The following is a 17996-nucleotide window of genomic DNA, read 5'->3' as shown; positions in this document are numbered from 1 at the left end:
GGACATGCATGTATTCAGTCAAGTGTGGGATGACCCAGCCGTCCCCCACTCTCAACGCCTGGGCGACATTCCAGCACACTGTGCGTTCTGCATAGGCCATGCTCACGTAGTTTTGAGAGGGTAATGTGTATCACTGGCGATCCAATTGATTCTTACGAAGCTCTGTCTATTGCTCACCGCTATCCGTGGTCACTTTGCAGAAATTGGAAGGCAATGGTGTTGTGGTGTCATGTTTGTAGGTATGTTGCATTGTTTTTTAATGTCACTACAGGGGTCGGTTGTGAGATCTTCAACCTTTCAGGTACGGTACACATTGCACAGCCAATCTGCCTGAGCGCAGTTTGACAGAGGAGCCACAAAGAGCCTTACGCATGAGGTATTCAACGGTATTCCAGGTCATTGTCTTGCCCTGGCAGATGGCGGCTTGCCCAGGTGCGCCGCTTTCCTCCTCCGAGGGAGTGGGCAGACTCAGGCTGCCTGTCGAAGCAGACACGCATCCACATTGTGCTTGTCAAGAGCCATATCCAACACCATAGCAGCGGAACACCATCTGCGAGTGTTGCAGTCTTGCACGACGCCCCCTTTAAAGTTGTCACGCGACCCAGGTCTAGAAACCACATAAGGAGCTTAGCATCGTGACCAGCATCTCGCCTCAGCGTTTCCGGTGCATCCATCAGGTTTGCCATGGCTTGTCTTCCCCGCAATTGCTTTTGCTTCTTCGAGGGGCCCCTGCAGCTGATCATGCAGCCCTTTTCCTTGCAACTTGATGCACGAGCCGAAAGAGTTTTTTTCTTTCCTCTGGAGGAGGAGGAATCACTCATCCGACCATAGTCAGCCCGCTGCAACGTCAGTGGCCAGCTGATGTTGAGCGGACGGGCAGTTGGGAAGCTTTGTCGTGGCTCTGCCACTGCGTTGGCCGGTGATTGCAAGCGATGCCATGGGGGTGGAAGACGCGCCAACTGCGTTTAGACACAAATAACTCGTCCGCTCTCCGATGCATCCCATTTTATGCTATCTAACTTCTTATACCTAATTACTACAAAAGCGTGGGAGCGGGGCCTGCTCTTGTTCTGTTACTCGTAGATACTCCTCACCAACACCCCCTCCCTCGATCCGACGACCCACGGCAAGACTAATGGCTTTCGTGGGCGCATATAGAGCCTATTCTCCCTGTAATTTCCCGACAGTCTTCAGTCAATCTTCTTGTGCCCCTGCCTACCGTTAGTTCGGCGTCATGTTTCGATTTCCAGCAGCGCGATTGAGGCAGCTTGCTTCGCCTTTGTTGAAGCGGGGTGCCCGCCGGACGCAGACAAGCGGAGCCGAGCATGCTCTTGGTCCAAGGAACCTCCAAAGGCCTTTCTGGACTTCCGGCAAAGTGCTCCTCTTCTCGGCATTGACAGGTACGACGACATACTATTACGGCGCCACAGATGCTCAGCATCCTCGATTTCATATGCCATGGATGAATTACTCAGGACCACGCTATGCGTCCAAAGCAGATATGGAAAAGGCATGCCCTTAACAAACCGTTGCGACTTTTGAGAGATATAACATTTCTAACCAATTGGATAGGCGGTCGGCGAGTTGCGATATGCGCTCGGAGAGGATTCAATCAGCACCGACGACGAGGACCTTCTTTTGCATGGATATTCAGAATGGTCATCGATCAATATCGATCAACTACCTGTGGCTGTGGCTTATCCTAAGTCTACTGAGGAAGTCTCCAAAATCGCCCAAGTCTGTCATAGGTACAAGATTCCAATGAGTACGGCCAGATCTTGATGAAAAGCATGAACGACAATATACTAACAAACCCGATAGTACCCTACTCCGGGGGTTCGAGTCTTGAGGCCAACTTCTCTGCACCATACGGAGGTATGAGTATCGACTTCTCTTTCATGGACCAAATCCTATCCCTGCATGAGGAAGAGTAAGCGACACCCACGATCTTGGGATTGTTGAGCTAGGTGGACTGACGTGCTCATTTTAGCATGGATGTTGTAGTCCAACCATCTGTTCCTTGGATGAGTCTCAACGAGCAGATCAAGGGATCTGGATTGTTTTTCCCCGTTGACCCTGGTCCGTCTGTAAGTGTATCTTCGGATATCCTAGAAAGGTATTCCGGATCATACGCTCATTGCGCAATAGGCTAGAATCGGCGGAATGGTTGGGACCAGCTGCAGGCAAGTGTTGTTGTTTCAATAATGATGATTTGGCAGGGTCCTAACAGAATTACAGTGGCACCAATGCTGTGCGATATGGTACGATGAAAGATTGGGTTATCAATCTAACTGTCGTCCTCGCTGACGGAACCATCATCAAAACCCGACGTCGACCTCGGTACGTGACGTTCGACTACCAGATATTCTGCTCAAAAGGTTCCATAGTCTCTAATACCTACCCAGTAAATCCTCTGCCGGATACAACCTGACGAATTTATTTGTTGGCTCGGAGGGTACATTAGGGTTAGTGACGGAGATTACCCTCAAACTCACCGTGATACCCCAGGACACAAGTGTCGCCGTTGTTACTTTCCCTACCATTCGCGATGCGGCGGCTGCTGCATCTACGGTAATGCGAGCAGGGATACCCGTGGCTGCGATGGAGATCATGGATGAGGTTCAAATGTCAGTGATCAATAGGGCTGGCACTACCGCTAAGAAATGGAACGAGGCTCCAACCATGTTCTTCAAGTGAGTTTTACACACCTTGTTAAATATAGATTCTGGATAGATACAGATGCTAATACCCGTTGGCAGGTTTTCTGGCACTAAGGCCGGGGTGAGCTGAACCCTTGAGTGTTGTTCAATTACCTGATTCGGAACTGACCGCATGACAGGTACAGGAGAACGTCAAGCTAGTCAAAGCCATTGCAAAAGCACACAAAAGCGGCGATTTCGAGTTTGCGGTCGATGCAGAAGAGCAAAAGACTCTATGGTCAGCTCGGAAAGAGTCACTTTGGAGCATGCTTGCACTGCGCAGGGAGGGTGATGAAGTCTGGTCGACAGATGTCGCAGTGCCATTGTCTCGATTGCCTGACATCATTGGTAAGCTACAATTTATCGATGCAATAACTTCTTCTAACAACTTGATTAGAGATTTCCAAGAAGGAAATGGACGATCTCGGCCTCTTTGCCAGTATTCTTGGCCACATTGGTGACGGCAATTTCCACGAAAGCATCATGTACAACAGCAAAGACCCGAAAGAACGAGCAGCCGTTGAAAAGTGCATCAAGGATATGGTTGATCGTGCATTAGAGATGGAAGGCACTTGCACTGGAGAGCACGGCATTGGACTCGGCAAAAAGGATTCTCTCATGAAAGAGCTCGGCATCGACACGATCAACGTCATGAAGAGCATCAAACAAGCACTGGATCCATATTGGTTGATGAATCCAGGGAAGATAATGGACATACCAACATGATCTGTCTGTCTATATTTTGCGTCTGGATACCAATCGTTGCAATGGCTCCATTTCGGGAGCATCAAAATAGCATTTTGCATACGGTGGTCTTTTTCATTATGCACGGCAAAAATGTTGGCCATTTGTTTAGATATCAGTAGTCTCTTGTTTGCTTCGGCAATTTTTTTCTACCAAAAACTTCTAGTTCTATAATTCATTTTGTTTGCGCAAAGTATGAAACTTGATGACATAATATACTGATATCTTGGTGATCATCTATGAAAGAGTGCAAGCACGACAGCTGCAAGCTACGAAAGATGCGTTGTCTAGATTACCCTGCGTTAAAAAAAGTACTATATCTACGCATCCAATTGTCCTGTCGAAAGCATGAGCTGTGTAACCAACGGGCCTGTCGGAGTTGTGTCAACGTGCCAGTTCTTATTGGAGAGGAAGCGAGTCCATCGATTGGTGGGGATGGCTCGCGACTGAGAAATGTAACAACCAGCCTTCAGAAAAAGAGAAAGTCATGTAAATCATTTGTGCGATAAATGCAATGAACTCAGAAGAACCAATTATACTTTCCTCTTCTATGTATTACTGTCAATTGGACTGGCGTTCTCGAAGTGCGCCTGCATCGGTTGCTGGACTTCGCTGAAGTTTTGTAGAACTATCCCCAGACAGGCTTAGCGATGCCAAGACACTTAGTAATGCCCACACTTGCGAATTATCGAAATTCACCACTTCGTCGCGACCTTCCAACTAACCACACAGGAACTCTTCTCAACCCCAATCCTTTGTCAATAACGTCAAAATGGGCCGTGGACCGTAAGTCACTCTCCATCTATTGCGACAGGTTTCGATAGCGCTGGATCAGCGATTTGATCCTGCCGACTCCAGAAGGAATATCGTCGATATCGTCGAATTCGAGCTGACCTCGAAAATAGAAAGAAGCATCAAAAGCGCCTCAGTGCGCCCTCGCACTGGCTCCTTGACAAGTTGTCTGGTATGCAAATCTTCCCAAGCATTGGATCTGGCAAAAGGACAGCATTAACAAAATTCAGGTGCCTATGCCCCCAAGGCTTCCCCGGGTCCTCACAAGCTCCGTGACTCCCTTCCCTTGATCATCTTCCTCCGCAACCGCCTAAAGTATGCTCTCAACGGACGTGAGGTCAACGCCATCCTCATGCAGCGCCTCGTCAAGGTCGACAACAAGGTCCGCACCGATGTCACCTTCCCCACTGGTTTCATGGATGTCATCTCCATCGAGAAGACCGGCGAGAACTTCCGTCTCATCTACGACACCAAGGGCCGTTACACCGTTCACAGGATAACCGCTGAGGAGGCTCAATTCAAGTTGGGCAAGGTCAAGCGAGTTCAGGTTGGCAAGGGCGCCATCCCCTACTGTGTTACGCACGACGCACGAACGTAAGTTTGTTGCCTCGATCAGCCGTTGGGCACAGTTTGGGCAGGATGCATGAGGTGAAACTCGTGCATCCGGCATCAGACTTGCCTTGCGGCTGGCAGAATTCTGATCTGAAAGAAATTTCATACTAAACATATTCCAGCATCCGCTACCCCGACCCCGCCGTCAAGGTCAACGACACTGTCAAGATTGACCTTGCCACTGGCAAGATCGTTGACTTCATCAAGTTCGACACTGGTGTCATCGCCATGGTCACTGGTGGACGTAACATGGGTCGTGTCGGTGTCATCACTCACCGTGAGCGCCACGACGGAGGTTTCAACATCGTCCACGTCAAGGACGCCGTTGACAACGAGTTCTCCACCCGTGAGAGCAACATCTTGTAAGTCGATACTGCGCTTAGCCGTTTCCTGGAGTCATCTGCTAACGATATACACAGCATCATTGGCCAGGAGAAGCCATGGATCAGCCTCCCCAAGGGCAAGGGTGTCAAGCTCACCATCGCTGAGGAGCGTGACCGCCGTCGCGCTTTCGCTCTCGCCGGCAACTAAGCGCCTGGCTTATAGCGAAGGAAACCAAAAATACGGGATATATGTGTGATGCATGTAGATGTCGAGGGTCGCAGTCTCTTTCTATAACAAGACGCGAATCTCTCTGTCTCTCTAAAACCAGGCGTTGGTGCACTTGTGGGGAAGCAAGCAAGCAAGTTAGCTTGAAAGGGGCCTGGGGCATTCTGCATATCAAACGAATACCAAAAGAGAATCTTTTCCAAAGCAAATGAATTTCATGACCCAAGCTTCTAAGGACCTTTGTTGACAATAAAATAAAACAGTGCTGCTACTTGAGTGGGTCTCCCTCAAGCGTCAGGCGCGCGTGCGGCCGCATTTGCGTGGTGTGCGTGCGTCGGGGGGCGTCGTCGATCAACCGTTTCCTGATACACTTGTGGGGGCCAGCAACCTGTGTAGGTAGACTACGGAGCATTCTCACATCGATCCTGTTTCACAGGGCCAGAAACCGTGAATCTATCTGCCTAGGTTATCTATTTCTGCTAGATTATGCTACCGATAGCGGCGGTGGGTCTTTTTTTCCTTCGCGAAGTGACCATTCCACGATCTGTGTTGTGATTGCTTAATTTGATTAATTCTCCCCTTTGAAGTTTTGCACGATGTACCTCTTGTCTCAAGACGAGCCTGCCAGCCTCAAAATACCTACACGCATCACATAATATCCCCGTGCGTATATTTTTGTGTGCTCGAATGGACTGATTTGCCTTCCCCTTCCCTCTCTCTCTTCGAGCCGGTGAAAGCAGTTTCCGTTGCAAGCTCTCGGACTCATCCTACCCAGGGCATCTGGCAGACAAGACAAGACAAAACAAGACAAGATAACTAGACAAGACTCAATGAGACGGCTTGTAACTCTTGTCCCCTCATCAGTCTCATCGACCCAGTACCTACTAATCTCCCACCGGTCGTCTCCCCAAGCGTGCCAGTGACCGCGATATGCGCCCGTTGTCTTCTGTACGCATGATATGGTAAACCAAATCAACATTCTTCAATCCCTATCAAAGTATCCGCTATGTCTAGGTATACTGTGTATGTAAACAATAAACTACGGGGTGGAAATACCTACATCATCTCACATTGACCCCTATCAAAATCCCACAAAAACGACACAAACGTCGTTGCAGGGTATACCCACACCACGACGAATGAATGCTACAGCGACGATTACTACAACAGCACACACAGAAACAATGTCCTAATGATTTCCTTCAAGTATAATCCTAACATACATAAACACCTCCGTCAAGAATAGAAAGGCGATGTGCTATCTATCTTTCTTCGAAATTTTGTTGGCTGGCTGGGGTCCGCATGGCGCACACAGGGTGTTTACGCGTGTACGAATATTGTATACGCGGGTACGCAGTACGAACTTGCGCCCACACGGTGGGGAGGATGATTTTCTGATAGCACGGACTGTAATTGACGATCTTGGTGTGTGTGTGTGTGTGTTTGTTTTTCTTATACGGAGTACTGCGTAGGTAGATGTGTAGGGCAATGCTATTAAATAGGTAAAACAGATAAACCAAACGATGCGAAAGGTAACTAGCGGTGTTGTAGTTGATTGATCATTTTAAGGTCACAGTAGTGTATCGCCCGGGCGGTGCGACATAGCGGAGGATGAGGAGGCCAGGCCATGCGACGCGTGTCTTTCTTTCGTCACCTACCCGCCTGGCGCTCCGTTGCGCTTCCATGACTGACTGACTCTAGAGTCTAGACAGTGTGATGGATAGTCAGACAGGAGGCGAGGCGTGGCGCGGAAGAGAAGAAATAGAACGTCTCTAGACGACGTTGAGAGACAGGCACGGCGTGGGAACAAGGTGGTACCAGTTCGCAGCAGCCGTGGGACACAGAGACACACGGGGCGCGGGGGAGAAGGAAGGGAGGGGGGTTCACAATGCATGCAAATGCGACCGGAAAGGGGAAAAGAGACCTGAGAGATGGGCCAATTGCTACGATTGCGATGGAGGCAAGGGGCGGATTTCTAGATGGAAGATTGACCTGTTAATATGTGCATGCTAATAATCTAAGTGTTGCTTCTGTTAATTATTTGTTGATGACAGGCGATGTCATGCCATACCGTTGCTAAATGGTGTGTTGGAGGTTAGTCTCTTATTGAGTGATAGTCCGAGGTCGCTAAGGTTGATAAGTGCGAGTGCGAGTGCGAGTTCTTGTAGTGACTTGCAGTTCCTTGAATCGATACGTTCTTTGATACGAACCGTTCGGTATTACTTGCAGTTAGTTGAGTGTTATCTTAAGGCGAAGGCGATGAGATATTATAAGTAATACGATATTATTGTATCTCGTTCAGAGGGAGATGAGTTTCTATCTCTGGTAAAGTCCAACGTTTGTGGCTGTAGGGTAAAGAGCCACTAACGGGGGGAAGAGGAATGAGACGACATGATTGGCTGGCTGTCATGGTTCTGGAAGCACTAGTGTCATCACGGCTTAGCTCCGTCCCCCCCCTCATCAACCAGCATTCGTATCAGCGCGAGTAACCTCATTCATCCCCCGACAATCCATCACCTTCATGCTCTTGATCCATCATCCATCATCCATCATCCTCATCCTCTTTCTAGGTACTGCCTCCCAGTTCTCGATGAATGCATTGTTTGTCTTGTGTTTCCCTCTTTGCCTCTAATTTGTCCGCGAACGAACTATCTACTTTTCGGTCTTGTATATACACTACTGCCCGCCTTGTTCTCGATTTGCTTCGCCTACCACTTCCCCGCAAGCCAACAACAAGCCAAACCTGTTACTTGCCTCAATAGTCGATATCTAGTCAAGCAGTAGTGCCCATCATCCAACTGCTGCTTGATATGGGTACTGACCGTCGCCCTCTCTTCCTCTCAGCTAACATACATTGACATCTCTCTCTCTCTCTTTCACCTCACCTGCAAACAATCAAAAGAACAATCCAAAACCGTCAATTCCACCCCGGTCGCTGCCCCCATGCCACTTGCAAGCATTGCCTGGCCCTGCTGATCCCTCGCTCGCTCTCCTGTCGCGCCGCGCGTGAAGGCCCCGTTTTCGCTCAGTTTCACCACCGACCGCTTGCGCTACCACCTCTCCACCACTCCCACTGTGCACACACCGTGACACCCACCCCCAAGCGCCGTTGCGAGTGTCAGCGCCAGCGCCATTCTCAAACTCTCACTTACGCCTCGTCGTCGCTCGTCGCTCGTCGCTCGTCGCTCGTTGTCCGTCCTCCGTCTTCAACCTTTCTATAACCTCCTCCTCATCCAGAGTCTTGAAGACCGGTCTCGCGAGCCGGCTCTTCGCGCAGACTCCCTCCACACTCCTTCGCCATTATGCTTCGTCCGGCCACCCCCTTATCCATCCTCTTCTTTGCCGCCTTTGTTTTGCTTCTGCTGTCCACTCTTTCAACACCGATCATCCGCGCGATCCCCATCGCAAAGGTTGGAGATGTCAATTTCGGCGTCCTCGGATACTGCGACAAGGAAAAGTGTGATGGGCCCTTGGTCGGATACAATACTGGTGAGTGGGCGAACATGGTGTTCTCAAAGTTCCCATCTCGTCCCTATCGACCATCATTTCTCACCAGACCGGAACCAACTAACCCAACCCTCAATTCTAGATGACTTGAACATTCAGATCTCCGATTCGGAGTTCTCGCTCCCTTCAGCGACTCGACATGCCCTCTCCTCTATTCTCATCGTGCACCCTATTGCCGCCTTCATGACCCTCGTCTGCTTCTCCCTCGCTGTCGCAGCACACTTTCATTCCCCCGCGCATTCCCCCCGTTACCTACTGGCGCTGCTCATCCTCACCTTTCCAACTCTCCTGGTTTCCCTCCTCGCATTCCTCGTCGACATCTTACTCTTCGTTCCGCACTTGTCATGGGGAGGATGGATTGTTCTGGCGGCCACCATCATCATCGTTGCAAGCGGTATTGTGACGTGCGCTATGAGGAGGACTCTCGTTAGCCGTAAGGCCAGGAAGAGGCGGATTGCAGAAAATGCCGAGATGAACGGGCAGAACTATTATGCCAACCGGGCAGCACCACCCGCAGGCGCCATCGATACCGGTGACATGCTCCCGAAAGCAGAGTCTCCACCCCCATTGTCTGGCGACACAATGACCTCAGGAAGGGACAAGCTCCCCGAATTCGCGACCTTTGAACTCCAGAAACAGCCCGCTTCGGACGATATGATACCGCTCAATACCCGTAATCCTTCTCTCAAGACCGTCAGCAGTAATGGAAGAGACCCATCCGAGAGGATGATGCCTACTCGTGGACCCTCGGGACGGGGTCGCCAACCTATCGACCAATATGGAAACCCAATCGGCCCCGGTCCGGATGATGCCTACATGATGCAGAATCAACGTCCGGGACCACCACCGAACCGAGGAGGCTCGTACGGCCGTGGCAGAGGAGGCTATCCGCCGAGGGGCGGATACGGACCTCGTGGCGGTTATGGGCCACGAGGTGGCATGCGAGGGCCACCACCACCAGGTTGGAATGGCAATGGAAGAGGAGGCATGTATCCAGGTCCAGGTCGAGGACCACCACCTCCTGGATATTCCAATGATATGTATGCACAAGGTGCCCCGCCCCGTCAGCAATCACCATATGGCCAGCGAGGTCCTTCTCCATCTGGAGGTATGCAACCGCCCATGCCCATTGGCCAGGCGATCGAGATGGATTCTCGCACTGGCACACCACCTGTCAATCCAATGCCGAACCAAGAGCAGCATCAAAATTATGGCCTTAGAGAGAGCGATGGTGATGTTCAAGGCATGTTGGCATTGCAGCAAGGTGGTTTCCCAGGCCAATCAACGTCGCCACCACCACAACTCCGTTCGAAGGGCCCAAGTCCAATGAGCCCAACGAGCGACTATTCGCAAGAGTGAGCTTACTTACCAATTTTGGTATGTTAATTTATAGCGCTAACATATTCCAGCGAGCAACAATACGTGCCAGCTCGGACTGCTTGGAACAATGGGTCCAATCAGACCTTGCCTACAACTAGCAGCAGCAATAGTCGGGGACTTTCGCCTATCATGGATTCACCAGTAGAATTACCAGCACAATTGTCCAACGTTGCAGGACCGACCTCGAATCCCAACAGGAGCTCTGATTACTACGAAGATGTAGATCCCAAGTTCGCAGAAACTAATGCCGCACCTCCAGCCTTACCTTCATCATTAATGCCTGGCCCTTACACTCCCTACAATCCGAACCAGGGTAGAACCCCACCTCCCCAAAACCTCAACATCAGCGATCCGAATCTGGCCCGTAATCCATCTTACGAGGATATGCAGGACGGATCTCGTTCCCCTGCCGCGTCGGAAGCATCGCATTTCACATCTGTGTCCCAGCGCGGGGTTAACCCTAACTGGCGCCCACCGCCACCTGGTATGGGCGGACCCCCACCACCTGGGCAATACGGACCTTACGGTCGAAGGCCCATGAGACAGGAAGATGTTATCCTTGAGGCAAATGCAGCAAACCCAGACTTCGCTGTACCCGGAGCCGAATTCGGACGAGGTAGAGGTCGAGGGAGGGGTGGCCGAGGCGGCCGTGGAGGTCCCATGGGTCCAGGCATGATTCCCGGAGGCAGTATTGGTAACCAGGGCAGATACCCTGGAGCCAATGCTATCTAGTAGATTCTCTTGGATCAATCGATACGCAGCTAGCGACCATTCTGGGAAAACCGAAAAGTCATCGACTACCTTTTTCACTTGCATACACCACCTTCTCTGTTTCGGAAGACCGTTTTTCACTTCGCTTCATTACCTGGTCGATACCGAGCAGTACCTTGGCCCGGTCTACCTTTTGGATCTTGTCACTTTCAAGCCACGGCTTTCACGATTTGCATACCATCTTGTACAAAAGTTACCCTGTGCGGACACGAGGGCTTTCGACTTTGCGGTTACACTTCAATTCCCCATTCAGTTGGGTTTTCCATTGTCCGTTTTCACAACGGCAACCTTCTCTGATGCTACTTTCTCATTGGATCCTTGGGATCCGTAATGATAGGGAGCGGACAATTCTTCGATTTTGCATTTTGCATTCGATGTATTTAATTTCTAGTCAGCAGCTGGCCTCCAACGGTGTGGCTATCTGCATTTCCCTTTCTCTTTGGGACGGTTGGCATTTTGTTTTCCCAGCCTCGAACCCTTTCTGGCTGGTCTTTTGTGGGCCTTACGAACACACGCGCGATTTTCATTTCTCTTTTTGTCCCTTTTCCTTTGTTCTTTTCTTTCATACCATTCAAAGGGGGCACATACGATACCTCTTGAGCGCATGATCGTCGCAGGCTGGTCCTTGTTGAGGATGAGCAAGCCTGGCGAAGATGAGGAGGGAACCCGACTGTGCTCAGCTGGATTTGGAATCAGGGGAGATAGGTGTTACATGGTACTGGTAAATATACATACGTCCAAGTCGAGTAGCGACTGGTAGGTTCCGTGAGCATCAATAGGTGTATCGTGCACCGATATCTCATATCAACGGAGCTGGGAAGCAATGAAATAAATCTCCGAATAAATTACGCTGAATCTGGTCGTGACTTGATGATGTTATACGCATGGTACCAGTAGTGTCGCAGGAGTTGTTGGTGGATGACGCACCAAAACAAGGCTATCGCGGACATTGTAGCCGGGCTCCGGGATCGCACGTGGGGTCCTGTCATGCAGGCGGTCGGAGGGTAAGTGGGTGGGTGGTTGAGTGGTCACTGGTAAGGCAGAGGTGGCCAAGAGTGCCCGCGGTTCTTACACGTTCAAACATACAATCCCCCGGTTGCTACAATACAATACAACAAACTCGACTTTTGCCCTTCTGACCGTAGACCTTGCACAAATGGGCTTGCGGTCAGCTTCCGGGCTACTTCCATTCTTTACCAGTAGTTGAGCAGCAATGAGCTTGTCCGCGTTCCTCGTTATCTACGTACTCGGCGGCATCACCTTTATCCCACTTGTCCTCTCCGTTGCATTCCTCCATGCCTACTTGACACAACCACAGTGGACTGGTTCCAGCCCCAACGCGAATGCCTCCGACAAGAATGAACACCATGTTCCGGATAGCGACGGAAAGCCCAGCGCGGCCGACTTCGAAGGTCTTCCAAGTGAGCTGAAGACACGGACACACGTCCCGGACGTAGCAGCCGGGTACTTTGCTGTCTGCCGGGAGTACGTGCCAGGAGGAATCAATGGGAAACCACCAGAGAGGACTACACCTGCGGGAGCGGTCGTCGCATCCGAAAGCCCGAGTGTATATCAGTCCATGTACCGGTCCATCTTCGACCGGAACAAGACCACGTCCCCGAGCATAGAGGCAGCAAACAACAAAAGCAAGAAGGCGCGGAATGTATTCTATGTCGTCCTAAGGTGAGATTCTTGTTCGCGAATCATGGCGTCGTGACTGCTGCTGCTGCGCGCGGCTGGGTGTGTAGGAGGATCATGCTGACGTTGGCTAGATTGGGGCACCTAATGTTATACGACGATTCGGAACAGCTCGAAGTTCGCCATGTCATTTCACTCGCGCATTACGACGTCGACATCTATAGTGGTGGGGAGGCGATACCAGAGGGGGAGCTGTGGATCAAGCGCAACTGCATACGGCTCGCGTCACGCCGCCAGTCGGACGGAACGATACCGGAATCTAGGAAGCCATTCTATCTATTCTCCGAGAATTGCTCAGAAAAGGAGGACTTTTATCATGCCATATTGCAAAGTCAAGAGCATCGCGCCGGTTCTAGTCAGCCTCAGCTCACGCCTCTGAAGTTCGATACCCCAGATCTTGTGAAGCTTGTTCAGCAATTGCATGCGGATGAGGAGAATCTAAACACCCGTTGGATCAACGCACTTATTGGGAGGCTATTCCTTGCCCTCTACAAGACAAAGGATATCGAGAATACCATATGGACAAAGATGACGAAGAAGATCGCACGAGTTCCCAAGCCTGCTCTCATCAGTAGCATCAACCTTGTGAAGGTGGACATGGGAACGCTACCTCCGTTTATTACGAACCCGAAACTCAAAGAATTGACCGTTGATGGCGACTTGTTAATTGAGGCCGACGTCAGCTACAAGGGAAACTTCCGCGTCGAAATTTCAGCAATCGCTCGTATCGATCTGGGAACTCGATTCAAGGCTCGCGAGGTCACGCTCGTACTTGCGACCAGTCTCCGGAAACTAGACGGACACATCCTGGTGCGGATAAAACCACCCCCCAGCAATCGTATCTGGGTCACTTTCGAGACTGCACCGAAAATGGAGTTCTTCCTTGAGCCTATCGTCAGTTCGCGCCAGATTACTTATGGTGTCATTCTTCGCGCCATCGAGAGCCGGCTTCGTGAAGTTGTCAGCGAAACGCTTGTGTATCCCAACTGGGACGATATACAATTCAGCGATACCATAGCGAACCAACTCAGGGGCGGCATATGGTCAGACAGCTCAAAGGACCATTCTAAACACAACATCGCCACCAAAATCGAGGAGGAAATAGCTCTACGAGCTGCGGAACATCACTCGGATACAGAGGAATTGGAATCGACTGTGCCAATCGTGCCGAAGAATGAGCCTCCAAAGATATCACGCAAGCCTACCGCATCAAGCGCTGAAAGCTCTGACACGCAATCTACAGCATACAGCTCTGCAGTTGATAAGACGCCCATCAAACCAAAGGCGATGCGATCTGGGTCTTTCGCCAACGCCGCCAGTCCTACCGTTGACATGAGCCCGACCTTGGCTTCGGCGACGAAAAGTGAAACTCAAGTCGATGCGGCCTCGTCGATGAAAACAACGATGTCCAGATCACAGCCCACGACTCCCGCGGAATCGCCAGTGGGATCTCTCGAACAGCCATCAGTCATGCGGAGTAGAGCGCGGGGAAGCGCCTCTTCGGCGGATGTATATACTACGGAGGGGGAAGAGGGACTTTTGAGCGAGCCAATGCACACAGTCTTGGATGCTGCTACTTTCCCAATGACCTCATCAGCATCCATGGAATCAGCCGACACTGCTTCGACACGCTCGTATGGGAAGCCGGGGCATAGGACTTCGTCGTCGTTGCCCCGGAATACTTTTGCATCTACAGACAAGCGCCAGATGATCAATCAGGGTTTCAACACTGCAACGGCGGCAGCCAAAAAGTGGTTTGCTAAACAGAGTCAAGAGGCACCTTCCCCTAAGCCTTCAACATCTCGCGAGTCACTGCAAACGGTAGACGACATCACGCAAGACAATGACAAAGATTCGATCTCTGGCCTCAGCACTCTATCGACGGCAAGGTCACATGTAAACGCTCCCCTAGGTTCGCCCGCACATCCCATAGGACGAGGCCAACCGCTACCGCCGCCTGGCACACCTCTTCCTGGACCGCAAAAGCCAGAGAAACGAAATGCAGGCTGGAGCGTCCCAACCGCCGCGACCTTTGCGAACCTCGCCAAACGCAAACCTGTCCCGGTAAAAGCGCAGTCACAGCAACAATCAACAGAGCCATCACCTCCAAAAGAACCGATCTCACCACCTCCTCCACAGCTGCCAGCACGCCCGCCCCTGGCACCCATGCACTCCTCCCACTCCCACTCCTCATCCCACCACAGACAAGCCAGCGTCGGCACGGCAGCCATGGGCGTCCGCCGGAAATCCACATCAAACCACGCTCTTTCGCAATCGACCGCCCGCCGACAACGCCGCTCCGTCACCGACGCAGCAATCCGCAATGGAAACGGGAATGGGAATGGAAACGGACACGGCGAAGGCAACGGACACCACGACCCGGGGATGCTCGTCGTCGAAGCACCCATCCTCGACACGAGCGCCCCGACGACACCCACCGGCATCGACTACCCTTCGACGGAACCGAGAAAGGACCTTGGACATCGCGGCCGTGGCTCCAGCAACGCTACCGCTGACGACAGCGTCAATTTGGATCCCCCGCGCAGGAGCATGGAAGACGAAGGTGTTTTTCAAGGCATGGAGGGCGTGTCGTAACCCGAGGGGGAAAAGGGGGCAACGGAATGGAATGGAATGTATAGTTACTGCTGTCGTACACTGGAAATAAAGGCAAATGTCTGCCGCATAATGATACTCCCGTACTGAAATGTCTGCCTTAACTGCTTTCGTGCTACTGAAAAGAAGGCAACCGTCCCCCTCCAGCGATTCTGTGCTACTAGAAAGAAGGCAACCATCTGCCTCGAGCGACTTCTGTGTTGTCGACAATCGACTGCCTCCATCGACAATCGACTGTCTCCATCGACAATCGTCTGCCTCTATCGACTCTCTGTTACTGAACAGAAGGAAACCGTCTCCCTCCCACTACGTCTCCCTTCACTGCTTCTGTGTTGATTGAAACGAGGCAACCGCCTGCCTCGAGCGATTCTGTGTTACTGAAAAGAAGGCAAACGATTTTCGTGCTACTTGAAACGAGGCAACTGAACGATTTTTGTCCTACTTGAAAGAAAGCAGCCAGATTTCGTGTCACTCGAAACGAGGCAACCGTCTGCCCTCATCGCGGGGAAGGAAGACGGAACGGCCCGCACCTAACCCTACTGCACATCCCCCATACAATGTTCTCTTACTCTTCCTCTTACTCACGAACATTCCAATGGAAAAACAAGAAAATCCAAACAAACCCCTCCCATTCCCTCCCCTCACCCCATCTCCGCCTTCTCCCTCCCAACCGTGACGAACCTCAGCCTCACGCCGCTGCCAAGCTCGCTCGCTCCCGCAGTGCAGTTGCAGTGCCACCGCCATCGCAACACTGAACCATGTAGTCCCACCCGCTCACCCGCCTTTGTACATACTCGCCTTACTCTGCCTTATCGCCTTGTTTCGACACAAATTCACTTGACTTGCCGCATGAGGTAGGTTGGCGTTTGGGCTGCGTTTTCGTGCTTGTGATTGCGCTTGTTCGACCTGTAGGATGCGCTGCTTTGGTGGGGACACTGCAGTGGGAGGGAGTACCCGTCGGCCGTTGAGGAGGTTGCCTTCTGCCCTCCGCGATTGATTTGCAGTGATGTGCCTGGGGTCATTTTGCCTTCTTTTTTTTCTCCGATGCAGGAATGTGTTGGTCACGCGTTACGAGGGTTGCCGGCATTCTTTGCAAGTCGTAGTGGTGTGGAATGCCTTCGCCAGCCTTGCTCGGCCATGGATGTTACGCAGGTTGCCTTCTCTCGAGTAGTAGCACACGATGCCTTTCTTATGATGCCTTCTTTCAGGTAGCACAGGAAGCCTTCTTTCCTTTGAGTCTCGTTCTGCCTTCTCCGCGATTCGTGGTGATGCGGACTGCCTTCGCAGCATTACTCGGTCGCGTTACGCAGGTTTCCTTTTCCTTTCGCAATCGTCTGCCTTCTCCGCAAGTCGTGGTGATGCGGGGCGATTGCCTTCCCAACCTTCTCCCCCTCGTTTGCCTACTTTGTTTTCTCCGATGCAGCACTGTGCGATCACGTTACGCAGGTTGCCTTCTTTCCTTTGAGCCTCCTTTCTCCCTTCTCTGCCAGTCGCAGTGATGCAGACAGATCTGCCTTACTCGGTCACGTCACACACGTTGCCTTCTTTCGAGTAGCACAGTCTGCCTTGTCTCGTGTAGCACAGGCCGCCTTCTTTGGCTTAGCACAAGTATCAAGCGACGTACAGCACCAAGAAGCGTTCAGCTGGCCGTACACCACGGTTTTGGACAGATTGGGTAGGAAATGGCAATTGTCGTCGATTACACCGCGCGAGTAACTGCACGCTTCCCTGCCCATTGCGTATGTCGACCCGCGGCGTACTACATCAAGAAGCGGTCAGGTAGCGACTGATTACCTAGATAGGTAGGAATCGGTTTTGTCGTCGAACATACCGCGCGAGTGCAATAGGAAAGGGCAACCGAGCGATCAGGCAAAGGGGAATCAAGCGGTCCACGTGATGATGGTGTGAAGGGCAGACAGACAGACACGAATGAGAGATGTGGCAGCAAAAGTCAATCCGAGCGCGGAAAAGGAAAAGGCAATTCCGTGTACAGAGTACTCCGTACTCCGTAACTTCTTCGTCATCAAATTAAGATCAAAACGTAAATTGGCACACGTGATCATTCCATGAGATGCAGAGAGGGTAGAAGGCAGAGGAGTAGAGGGAAGGCAAGACGAGGCGAGAGAGAAAGAAGGCGGCCTGCGTAACGTGACTGAGTAAGGCTGCGAAGGCAGATCCGTCCGTATTACTACGACTTGCGGAGAAGGCAGAGGGAGGCTCGAGGAAAAGAAGGCATCGTGTACTACGCGAAAGAAGGCATCGTGTGCTACTCGAAAGAAGGCATCCTGTGTTACTTGAAAGAAGGCATCTGCTCGAGAGAAGACATCGTATCCTGCATCATAGAAGGCAGACTGTCAAAGGCGGATAATGCTACTCCGTACATCACTGAAGGCATCGTGACCTACAGAGTACATCGAAGAAAGGAACACTGTTGCTACGTGAAAGCAGGCAGACTGTGCTGCTCGAGAGAAGGCATCGTGTCCGACATCAGTGAAGGCATCGTGAGAATGGCATTGTGAGAATACCATCGTGAGAATACCATCGTAAGAATACCATCGTGAGAATGGCAGTCTGAGAATGGCATTGTGAAAATGGCATCGTGAGAAGGCAGCCTGTGCTACTCCAAAGATG

At 51.5% G+C, this 17996-nt stretch overlaps 4 protein-coding genes across 4 annotated transcripts; all 4 read left to right on the top strand.

Moving 5' to 3' along the window:
* Positions 1–1028: 1028 nt before the first annotated feature.
* On the top strand, positions 1029–3554 carry BU24DRAFT_32056 (D-lactate dehydrogenase mitochondrial precursor). Its single transcript, XM_033522921.1, has 10 exons — positions 1029–1510; positions 1573–1765; positions 1822–1930; positions 1991–2087; positions 2149–2183; positions 2239–2340; positions 2406–2693; positions 2760–2781; positions 2840–3047; positions 3097–3554. Exons 1-10 carry the CDS (start codon positions 1235–1237, stop codon positions 3423–3425), a joined length of 1659 nt encoding a protein of 552 aa, XP_033390233.1. The 5' UTR covers positions 1029–1234; the 3' UTR covers positions 3426–3554.
* Positions 3555–4215: 661 nt separating this feature from the next.
* Positions 4216–5378, top strand: BU24DRAFT_457815 (ribosomal protein S4e; the record flags this gene model as incomplete). Its single annotated transcript, XM_033531571.1, has 5 exons — positions 4216–4229; positions 4349–4407; positions 4466–4829; positions 4970–5209; positions 5267–5378. 5 exons carry the CDS (start codon positions 4216–4218, stop codon positions 5376–5378), a joined length of 789 nt encoding a protein of 262 aa, XP_033390232.1.
* A 3061-nt stretch (positions 5379–8439) lies between these two features.
* On the top strand, positions 8440–11183 carry BU24DRAFT_31790 (pali-domain-containing protein). The gene is made up of 3 exons (XM_033522898.1): positions 8440–8885; positions 8986–10258; positions 10313–11183. Exons 1-3 carry the CDS (start codon positions 8699–8701, stop codon positions 11013–11015), a joined length of 2163 nt encoding a protein of 720 aa, XP_033390231.1. The 5' UTR covers positions 8440–8698; the 3' UTR covers positions 11016–11183.
* A 916-nt stretch (positions 11184–12099) lies between these two features.
* On the top strand, positions 12100–15450 carry BU24DRAFT_446800 (uncharacterized protein). The gene is made up of 2 exons (XM_033530790.1): positions 12100–12737; positions 12827–15450. Exons 1-2 carry the CDS (start codon positions 12268–12270, stop codon positions 15345–15347), a joined length of 2991 nt encoding a protein of 996 aa, XP_033390230.1. The 5' UTR covers positions 12100–12267; the 3' UTR covers positions 15348–15450.
* The last annotated feature ends 2546 nt before the right edge of the window (positions 15451–17996 follow it).

This window comes from Aaosphaeria arxii (assembly GCF_010015735.1).
Source record: "Aaosphaeria arxii CBS 175.79 unplaced genomic scaffold BU24scaffold_1, whole genome shotgun sequence".
In the NCBI taxonomy this organism is placed as follows: Eukaryota; Fungi; Ascomycota; class Dothideomycetes; order Pleosporales; genus Aaosphaeria; species Aaosphaeria arxii.
Note: the sequence above shows the minus strand (reverse complement) of the source record. Positions and strands in the feature narration are given on the sequence as shown.

What these genes read in the sequence shown, in the direction of transcription:
- BU24DRAFT_32056 (XM_033522921.1), top strand. Translation starts at nt 1,235, where the DNA reads ATGTTTCGATTTCCAGCAGCGCGATTGAGGCAGCTTGCTTCGCCTTTG. An exon ending in AAAACCCGACGTCGACCTCG is followed by an intron (nt 2,341 to 2,405) that starts GTACGTGACGTT and finishes ATACCTACCCAG; the next exon opens with TAAATCCTCTGCCGGATACA. An exon ending in TTTCTGGCACTAAGGCCGGG is followed by an intron (nt 2,782 to 2,839) that starts GTGAGCTGAACC and finishes ACCGCATGACAG; the next exon opens with GTACAGGAGAACGTCAAGCT.
- BU24DRAFT_31790 (XM_033522898.1), top strand. Translation starts at nt 8,699, where the DNA reads ATGCTTCGTCCGGCCACCCCCTTATCCATCCTCTTCTTTGCCGCCTTT. An exon ending in CTTGGTCGGATACAATACTG is followed by an intron (nt 8,886 to 8,985) that starts GTGAGTGGGCGA and finishes CCTCAATTCTAG; the next exon opens with ATGACTTGAACATTCAGATC. An exon ending in ACGAGCGACTATTCGCAAGA is followed by an intron (nt 10,259 to 10,312) that starts GTGAGCTTACTT and finishes AACATATTCCAG; the next exon opens with CGAGCAACAATACGTGCCAG.
- BU24DRAFT_446800 (XM_033530790.1), top strand. Translation starts at nt 12,268, where the DNA reads ATGAGCTTGTCCGCGTTCCTCGTTATCTACGTACTCGGCGGCATCACC. An exon ending in GTATTCTATGTCGTCCTAAG is followed by an intron (nt 12,738 to 12,826) that starts GTGAGATTCTTG and finishes GACGTTGGCTAG; the next exon opens with ATTGGGGCACCTAATGTTAT.